Source organism: Melozone crissalis, unplaced genomic scaffold, assembly GCF_028551555.1.
Source record: "Melozone crissalis strain CALT ecotype California unplaced genomic scaffold, PUWL_Pcris_2 ptg000006l_1, whole genome shotgun sequence".
NCBI lineage: Eukaryota > Metazoa > Chordata > Aves > Passeriformes > Passerellidae > Melozone > Melozone crissalis.
This window is the reverse complement of record NW_026535784.1, coordinates 18,183,345-18,193,560: the sequence shown is the minus strand read 5'-3', so window position 1 is coordinate 18,193,560 and position 10,216 is coordinate 18,183,345. Positions and strand designations below refer to the sequence as shown.

At 38.5% G+C, this 10,216-nt stretch overlaps 1 protein-coding gene across 2 annotated transcripts; it reads right to left on the bottom strand.

The window, feature by feature from the left end:
• Window positions 1–941: 941 nt before the first annotated feature.
• Window positions 942–9,907, bottom strand: TMEM33 (transmembrane protein 33). 2 transcript variants are annotated; one of them, XM_054293824.1, is made up of 8 exons: window positions 9,827–9,907; window positions 9,671–9,735; window positions 8,266–8,360; window positions 7,639–7,826; window positions 6,612–6,679; window positions 5,771–5,904; window positions 3,755–3,838; window positions 942–2,400 (listed from the first exon to the last, which is right to left on the bottom strand). In XM_054293824.1, the coding sequence occupies exons 2-8, from the start codon at window positions 9,725–9,727 to the stop codon at window positions 2,271–2,273; spliced, it is 756 nt and encodes a 251-aa protein (XP_054149799.1). In that variant the 5' UTR covers window positions 9,728–9,735; window positions 9,827–9,907; the 3' UTR covers window positions 942–2,270. The 2 variants fall into 2 exon arrangements, with proteins under 2 accessions (XP_054149799.1, XP_054149804.1); XM_054293829.1 differs by having other exon boundaries at window positions 9,841–9,859.
• Window positions 9,908–10,216: the final 309 nt, after the last annotated feature.

Here is a 10,216-nt window from a genome sequence, read left to right as displayed (position 1 = left end):
GGATCCAGTTTAGACTCCTCTCTAATTTTGTACCACCATACAATTAAGGAACAGTAGAATGCACCCATAACAGCAGTCAGACCACAAAAATTTGCTCAGAAGTAACATGTTATTTTGCTTACTGCAATTATAGATTTATTTGCCTTCCAATTCCAGGATGGGGGATCAACTTAGATGACCAAATTCATTTTTACATGGCAGTGGTGCCAACAGCTGAAGAGAATCTGATGTCACCATTCAGAAAACACATCATGCAAAATGACAGAGAGTCTAGAATCGTGCTGAGAAATTGAAACAGTAGTAAGCAGGTCTAGATTTTTCTCTGATTAGATACCATTGTTGCAGTGCTTATTCTTGGGTTAGATTTTGAAGGAAAAGTCATAAATTTTTGCACTTTAGAAGGCAAAAATTCCCTATAAAATAATTTAGAAATGCACAAGACATTATATCCCAATTCAGAAGCAGCAGTGGGAATATAAGAACATGCACACATACACACAGGACAGCATTCTGCTCAACTTCCAGGTTCAAGCATCAGTAAGTTGTGTTAAAGAGAGAAAATGAGCCTGAAGAGCCTAGCAAGTTACATTTAACACTCCTTTTATTGCAGTAGAAATTTTAGTTTTTATCAAATCCTCAAATTACAGGATATACACATAATCAATCTCATTGCAAGTCTTTAGCAGCTGTAGAGCATTAACTGCATGCAGTTGCTTCTGCAGTGTGCAAGTATTCTATAAACAGCTAATCACATTCAGAGAGCAAGACAAGTAGTCAAAGAATATCATATTCAATTACCAACTGGTTCATCAGTACCAAGAGGTTGAGCAAGTAAAAATGAAATAAGTTCATAAATACATAGCTCTGATCTAAAACCTAATACAACTGGAAAGTTGGAATGATATCCATACCACAAAAAAGATAACTCAATATTTTAGTTACAGCAAAATGCTTTGCTTCAAGACTGTTTTTGAAACTGTTTCCTCATAAAGTTTCTCTGACTGTGGAAGAATATTTGAGTGCTACAGAATTTTACAAAAGGCCAATGAAAGCTCTTTAACTTTATGCAATTAGAATACTAACACTAACTACAGAAAATTCAGCAAATATTTTCCCTTGAATTTCTGGAAAGAAGTTGTGTTCACACAGTATTATTTTTCCATGACCTACCCTTCAGCTGCTGGGTGAATGAATAACCAGTGTTATTAATTTATGCACTTAATTTAATATTCACTTCTGTAATCATGACACTGGCTTCAGATCAGTCATCAGATGGATTTATGCCAAGAAATCCTACACCCATTTGTTTCAGAAGCTGCCTAAACAGGTGCAATTCTTTATGCAAACTTCTCATCACAATGAGGGTCTCAGAAACTGGAATAACAATTTATACAGAGGTACCACCTACAGATTAATTTTCTAAAAAGCTAACATGCTTCAATTACTGCAGTCTCACATATGTGTGGACACGAGATCAAATCTGCAATGACTGCAAATGTTACTTCATGAACATTGATTAGTTCATTTGAGACATGGTTAAAAGTTTAAGCATTGCATCTTAGTCTTAAAATCCTACAGGTCAGCAGTTTGGCTTGGTAAAACAACTTGTTATGACAAGAAAACAGTATTTCTTCCAACAGCATAACGTAAGATCATGTCACAAGGTAGAAACATGGGAGAGTTCTTTTAAAGTATTATTAATAAAAATAGCCTCTCCTTCCCAAGGAGTGTTATCTCTGTCAGCTGGATAGATTTTAATCCCTTGTGTTAACTTCAAAGTGAGCCATATTTCCACACTGAATCTAGCAAATTGGACAAAATAGTTCTACAGATACATTTAGTAAGCAGAAGAATACTGTCCAAAGTGCACTGCATAGGTATATGTATCAACTGCTATCCACTGGAGACATCCTAAAGTAGCTATAGTTCCAACTAACATAAACCTAGAGAGCACAGATCTCTTATAATAATTTTCAATCAATCTCAAACAATTCTTGATTTAAAAAACAAAACAAAACAACAAACTCGTATGATAGGGCATCTTTAGGTAGGATGCAGCTACTTTTTTCATCAATTAACAATACAGCATGGTTAATTTAAGTTTCTATTATTTGTTTTTGATATGCTAAATTTCATATTATCTCCAAGAAAAGCATTTATGTATTTTTATACAGCCTGGAGTGAAATCAGTGTAAAACCAGGAATTTTCAATCATCAGCAGAAGTGCCAGCTGCTCATAATGTTCACAAAACACGAGTGCCTGAATTTGGCTATGCAACAGTTGGTGCCAATCTGCTTATAAAGGAAATGCCACTGAGGCATAGTCTTCTTACAAAAACAGGGCACGAGGGCTTCGTTATTAAGTGTTCAACAACAATCCTGAGCTCGGTGAAGAGAGTCCTGAAAAATCAGATTTAAAGATAAAAATCAGTTTTAAAATCCTACAGCATTTATCAGAAGTACTATCCACATATATCTTTTTCATTAACTTCTCAATATCACACTCACACATTTTAAGTTAAATTCCTTAGACCAACTCAGTACTGCTTCCAAGAGCTTCAGAATTCTTGACTTTTAAACATTAACATTTTAACTAACTCTATCCTCAGCTGGAAGTTACTGAGCTAGAGACAGCAGAAAAATTCCAGCTTCAAGAAAAAAAAACAAAAGAAAAAAAAAAAAAAAGAAAGACTATAAAAGCTACACAAGCACTATAAAAAAGAGAAAAGGGAATAATGCTTTATCACAAATAGTGTAAGGAGCTGGGAGGCTATTGTGTTTGTGCTACTTTTTGGCAATATGCAAGAACCCTGTACTGCAGAAGCAACTATTAAAAGACAGACATGAGAAATAAAACCCTTGGCACCAATTTCCCTTAAAACTACAAAAATGCCAGCAGAAGCTTTTGGATAAACTAGTTCTACTGAATGTCAATTTTAGTACTGTACAGCCTAAATTATTTTTAGATACCAAAGTAGTAAAGCAACTTCATAGATGTTGTTGTTGTTGTTAAAAATAAATATATGTGGTAGGACAGAACAATTGATTTCTTACAAAAATAGGGAATAGAAGACAATTAAATTTATGATTCTCATACTTGTCTTTGCATATCGTGGCAGCCAAAGCCACTCTCTTGGCACTCTAGCAAGCCATTTTCTGATCAAATAGACTGGAAAGTCTGTTCACAAAATCTTACACTATGAAATGCTCATAAGAAAATTTCTAAAAAGCACTCACCTGAGTAAACACTTTTAGGAATATTTATGATTTCAAAGTCTAAAGCAATAAAGTCTAAAGCTTGACCAACTGTCAAAATCAGTAAGGTTCTATTTCAAATGCAATTAGCTTTATTTATGAATTTAACTAAAGATGGTAATGAACATGTTTAAGATCATCCACAGAAACTTTTTTCTCTCATTATTACACAAGTTTTTAAGTGCTACCTAGAATCTAAAAATAAGGATATCTCTCTGATAAGAAAGACTTCTATTCCCAAACTGTAGTTTTAATTACACAAGTATGTTCTGAAAGCTACCATTCAAGAATGGTGGTACTTTTCTGATCACTTATATGAAATAAATCTAACCTTTAACCAACCATGTTTTATTTAGCACCCAGGTGTATTTCATATTCTATAACTGCCATTTACAGACAGAGTATTATGAGTTCTGCATTCATTTTAGAATGAGAAGTTTCTGAATGCCTAAGCACCATGCAGTTAAACACAAACTTCCAAAATCAATTTAGCACTTACCGACAGTACGGATTTCGCCGAGAGGAGTAGCGTAATGTAAGAAACCTGTAGTAGATGAATGGCTGCAGCAGACTCCCTTGTCCACTGAAAAAGAATAGTTCACTAGAGCTTACTAGTGACAAGCAAAAATCCAAAACAGAATACCAAACCCAAGGAATTTTTAAGAAAAAATTTTAAAGAAAAGCAAGTAAACTACATGGGCTCAAAAACAAGTTAAGATTTGGGTCATATTGGATCAGAAAATCTAGATCTAACAAGCAAAAGTACATAACTATACACTTACAAATGCAGAAACATTATAGAATAAAACTGCTCAATGAAGCAGTTAAAGAAGTGCTGTTCTTGTATTGATGTTATATTTATGAAGTGTTTCTATATGCCTCATTTCTGGTGGTGTGCAAAGAATTACAGGAATGATGGTGGGCACCATAGCAAGAAAACACTTGTTGGTAAGCCCAGAAACTGGCTGACATAAGCACTCCAGTTACAGTAACCCTGTTCCATCTAATTGCAGCACTTTGAATATCTGGACCGATTTCTAGCATCTTTTGCAAAACTTCTCAGAACACACTGCAGACAATTACAGATGTATAATGAGACTATAATGTCAAGCTAATATCCAGTTATTTCAGTTACAGTGAAATTAGGCTTTGGTATTTCACAAAGCTGCTGTTTGACACAGCTGTGCTGTGAAATAGTGGAAACATAGCACACAAACCATACACAGTGAAGCACAGAAATGCCCTAAGTTTTAGTGACTGAAGCCACTTTAAATAACACATTATTGAAAAATTCTGTTTGAATTTAGGCATGATGGTAAGTTCCAGTAAGTAGAATTCCTTCAAGTATTAGCAGCATCTTTGGCCAAAAGAAAAATATAAAGTGAAAGTGAGCTACAGGAGGGAAGAAAGAGGAAATCTTGAAACCTATACAGTACTGACAAACAATTTAATATGCTACAACATTTAAAGAACAAAATCTCACAATAGCTGCATTTAGCAATTCAATTATTTTTAAGTTTGGCATATGACCTTTTACAAGCTTCAGTATCTACCAGACGACATATCAAGCAGCAATATTTCACATACTACATTCTCCACAGAGAGGAAAAGGAAAAAAAAAAAGCTATACTAAGTTCAAAGCACTTGAAAGTTTCAGTTACTGGATAGAGTGTATCTGTCAGCTGGTGAGTGGTCTCAGATGCAATGCAATCCTTGAGGGCTGAAGCATTGAAATGTTCAGCTGATATATCAAAAGATAAAGACAAACTATGCATCCTGTCCAAGAAGGTAAAGCCTCCTTTATGCTGTTTATGAGACCACTCATGAGAAATGTTCCCACTATGCTATAACTTAAATAGAACAAAGGCTGCATTCCCTCTCCAAATATTAAAAGGCAATGACCTAAATTTCTGTGACTGGCAGGTCATTATTCCTGTACAACTTCAGTACGATTCCAACATGTTCAAGATCCCTAAAATTACTTCAACAGGCAACACAGCAAGAAAAATCAAAGGAATAAAAAAACCCAGAAGGGTCACTGCTCAGAAGCAGCATAGGAGAGAATGCAACCTACTCCTGCTTGCACACTTTTTGCATAACGAAACTTTGCCATTTAAATTTCAGGAATCTAACTGTCAAAAATGAGTTCACTTTCAGTGAAGCTGAAGATCTTAATATTCTACTAAACAAACCAAAATTAAACTTACTGAACAATGTACTGATAGAAATGTAGGCGAATTCAAGTGTCAAGCCTGAAAATCTCCCATGTGACTCATCACCCACACTATGAAAGGGAAGGTTTTTTGGTGCTCAGTTACATCATAGTGAATGCCTTTTGATGTCAGGAGGCACCAACTTAAGAAGCCCAAGAATCACTCAAATTTTATTTGAAGTTCAAGCTTCTGTCAGCCAGAACCATACACATGGAGTACTATGAGCCACAGAGAACTCATTTGCAATAAGCAGTCTTGTGTAGCAAGTTTTTAATTATTTAAATATTTACCATTATTCTTACCTGAAGAGCATAAAAACTGTAGCTGGCATCAGGAAAATTTCATTGCAAGCAATGAATTTTAGAATATTCTGTTGATTAGCACTCAGTTTCTCTAAGAGATTTCTCAAAAAGGGCAAACTATTTGAACTTCGTGCCTTTAAAGAAGAAAAAATAATTTACAGAAAACATAAAAGTTACATCTATCTCCATAAGTACAGAGAAAACAAAATGCAAACAATTGCTATTTACCACCCATTTCAACATTTTAATACTTCATCACTTTTGAGATTAATATCCTAAGGAAAACTATGGGAGGCTTGGAACTCCATAATTTACAGAGTTCAACTAAAAGCATCAGATGTTGCAATTCCCTCACCCACCAATTTTAGGTTCAACTGCACAGAGACAGCCATGAGCCTTGTTCAGTCCACTAGGAGGAAGTGCCCATGGTAGCAAGACAGCTCATAGGAACACCAAAGCCTGGAGTTATGTTGACATGCACAAGGCAGTGCATTGAGCAGCAAGTCCAACTGACAAGTATTTTGCTTGCTGGTCTCACCCTGTAGTTTGTTACTTTATTACTGAAACAGAACAATAAAATTCAGAGGCTATGGTTTAGCTTGAAAAAGACATGTCTTAAGTTTCAACTTAATTGTTCCACAGATTTTGTTTCCTTCAAAGAAAAACATTTAAAGAAAAATAATTAGTGAGAAAAATAATTAGCTGAGATTCTATATTACAGTTTCACTCTAATTCCTCTAATTCAGCCAAAGAAAACCAAACTAGAGCTGCAACTCAAACCTGTTTATAAACCCCAAGAATACTAACTGTATTCATTGTAACACATACATATCATACTTACATCAAGAACCTTCTTTGTGTATGTGGCAGCATGAAGCAAAGAGAACAGCAGAACTGGAAAAATACTCACTGAAGCAAGCCATAAGGAAAATTACAGGCTGTGCAAGTGCTTCATTTCTCCATGATACACCAGTGACAGCTTGATGGATCTTTGCAAAAGTTTGGCTGGAATGACCTATACTGGATGAAGATATGTCTAAGTCTAAGGCCTATATTTATAACTCTTCCTTCTGCTTCTTACACTTCTTTGCTATGCACTTTTATTACCTGCAAAATATGGGTGTCTGCAAGTATACAAAAGTATAACACACACCATTAGACAGCAGTGCATTTCTACTGAAATGTGTTCTCTCTGCACAGAAGGCACACCTGAGCTTACTGCTCAAAACCACTGAAATATGTGTAGTCATATCTTTGGTTAAAAGATGCTACAAAATTAATTTCTTTACCAAAGAACATGCAGTTGCCAGCCATTCTGATTTTACAGAGCAAGAATGTTGACATTTACCTGCCAGAAGGATTTTAGGAGTAGGACATTAAGCATATATCATGTGGCGTTAAGAAATGTCAGCTCTGACATGTCACCTTTGACAATCCACAGGAGCAAATTTTGCAGACTTTTATCAGTTTAATAACTTATCTGAGAAAGTTACTACTAAATAATTATCTGTCTACATGATGAATGTCTACTACAGTGAGAAGACATGTATAAACCCTGCACTGGCAATAAATGAGATACCATCTTCTCCAAATATCACTGGAGGCTGGTCATAAAATCCCCCAAATTTAAGGCTCAAAAAAGAAAGTCTAAGTAGACAGAGAATGCAGTGCTCTAATTATAGAGCTGATTAAACTGAATATGGATCAATCAACATTAGCCTGTCATATTTTACACAGAGTATGTTCTATAAATAGCAAACATATCAAACTAGTTCAACAGGCTTTTCAAATCGTGGCAAAAGTGATGAAAAGAATCATGTTTTTAACATATTTAAAAACATTAGCAGGATGACACAAGACAAGGATACTCGTAACAGGGTAGGAATTCACAAAGATAAGGGAGTACAACAGGTAATGGCAGCTGTCCTCCAGCAAAGCCTGAGCCAGAAAAGCCCTGCTCAGCTGGAAGTGCGGTAGCCTTTGGTGTAGTCGGAGGGCACTGGTGAGAGCGTTTGCCAGCAAGGCACGCTGGTAAAAGCTTGCTGCTTCGTGCAACCTGCAAATCATCAGAGGAGATGTTACCATGTGAACCAAGCTCTACCTTCGAGAATTGCATCACAACTGAACAATGCCTGACGTATTTATTTATATTATCGTACATAAGCACTATTCCCAGAAAATAACTCAAAGGCTGTTTAACACTGACTTTACTGCAGGTGCCTAAGACAACTCAATATAATACTCCATTTACACACAAAAACATGCTTTTACTGCTACTTTACATTTTTTCAATACATTTTCCAAACACATCTACAAGTGTTTTAAACCAATCTAAAATCTGTAAACTATTCTGACAAAAAGCATCTAAGTAACCCAAATAACAGCAATTTACCTTACATGAAAAGACAATTTTGTGCAAAGAGAATCTAGTTGTTTGTAAATATATAAATTTACATTTCAGTATATAATATTTATATTTATATTTCAGTACATACCCTAGAAGAGGCAGGACAAATAAAGCTGAGCAGTAAACCGTGAACAAGCGGGAAATCCACATTGCTGTATCCAACTTGTTAGCCATCAGAAATTGCTACATTGGAAAAGAAAAAAAAAAAGAAAAAAAAAATACCAGCCCCACCAGAAGTTGGTATTTTAATACTTGCATACAATGAACATTCTTCCCAACTCTATTAAATTTCAAATCTTTCTCCAACCTCAAATATAAACAAATTATAGCTTGAAGCAGAAAGCTTTTTTTTTTATTCTGTAATACTTGGCTCATATGATGTTACTAGCGAGATCAAAAATAGTTCAGCTTCCTCAAAACCAAGAGGTTCCTTTGTACATTACAATTAAATACAGTGGTAAGAAATTCCAGAAAAATAGTTTTTCTATCCAAACACGCCTCACTAAACAGTCAGCTTCACAAATGTTATCATGTAGGGTCTCCAGACCTGACTGACTTTTGCTTCAAGGTTTCTTTTAGAATTCAATGCACAAACCTGAGGCTAAATCTCCACAATTCTTCCAACTGAAGGGGAGAAAATATAGGGTCAGGTAAAACTAGCATAACCACATTACACAGAAAGTGGCATTGTTTTGGCTTACATATTCCTGGCCTTGCAAAAGCAGAAAACTTTTCACAGTAATTCTGCACCTCTCTTCCCTAACCACCACCCTCCTCAATCCTGATATAGCCAAAGTGCCTTAAAGGCTCTAATGAAAGACAGAATGCTTTTGGCTCTATGTGCATCAGAGTCTAAACAGCTTCCTTCCTTCTGACAGACTTCGTATTTTTTTCCCAATTTGGACCAGCTTTTGAAGAATCCTCTTTTCCCCAACATTTCTAGTGCATCTCTATGGAATTGATCAGAAACCTACAAGCATCTTCATAATCCATTTCGTATCTTACTTGCACAATGTAACTACAGAAATGGCATGAAGCTGTGTCAAGGCTAGGTTAGGTTACCAGGAAAAGGTTTTTCACCCAGAGGGTGTCTGTGCATTGGAACTGGCTCTCCAGGGAAGTGGTCACAGCCTGACAGAGTACAAGCCTTTGGACAATGCTCTCAGGCACACAGTGCGACTTCTGGGGCGTCCTGTACAGGGCCAACGAGCTGGACTCAGTGATTCTTGTGGGTCCCTTTCAACTCAATATATTTTATGATTCTGTGAAATACAGATGCTAGCACACTGAATTACTTTCAATTCAGCCATTTTCAAGAGCGGCGGCACACCAACAGCACGCTTTCGATCGGAAAGCGAAAGCTGCTCGCCCCTGCCCGCACCGGGGCGAGCGGTGCCCGCTGCCGTCCCCCCGGCAGGACCCCCCGCCCGCCGCCGGAGCAGCACCGCGGCCGGCCCGGGCCCCCAGGCCCGGCAGCTCCGGCAGCTCCTTACCACGGCCCCGCCGCCGGCCCCGCCTGGCATGGGCCCGTTCTGCGTGGAGTCCGCCATGGCCGCACCTGCGGGGAGAGAAGCGCCTCAGTTTGCGGGACACGGGCGACCGCAGCCACCGCCTCCCGAGCTCCCGCTCCCGGCCCCGCCGCGACCCACCGCAAGCGCCGCACCGGGCACGGAACACGCTCCGGCAGATCTGCACTCCCGGATGCGGCCGGACGCCACTTCCCGCGGGCCGCGGGGCTGCCGGGCAATGTAGGCGGTGTCTGGGATGCTCCCGACGGCGCCTGGCGGCGTCACGGGCCGGCGCTGGGAGGTGCGCGGGGATGGCCCGGCGGGAGCGCGGCTGCGATTGCGGCCGAGCCCGCTGGGCGGGACGCTGGTCCCTGCTCCGCTGTGCACAGCAGCCCGGACATCAGGGCTCGGCTCCGTCTGCAGGGTCTGTTCAGGGGCCCTTGTGTGTGGTGACAGCTACAGCAGTAGTATTAGTGCTCGCTTCGGCCCCAGTTTGGGGAGTGTTTGCTCACTGAGGGCCGGCTGGATTTC

Bases quoted from the DNA above. Each gene is read 5' to 3' on its own strand.
- TMEM33 (XM_054293824.1), bottom strand. From the start codon at position 9,727: ATGGCGGACTCCACGCAGAACGGGCCCATGCCAGGCGGGGCCGGCGGC. The intron at 3,839-5,770 runs GTAAGAATAATG...ATTCTTTTTCAG, and splicing joins ACAGTTTTTATGCTCTTCAG to TGGACAAGGGAGTCTGCTGC. The intron at 2,401-3,754 runs GTAAGTGCTAAA...CTGATTTTTCAG, and splicing joins CGGCGAAATCCGTACTGTCG to GACTCTCTTCACCGAGCTCA.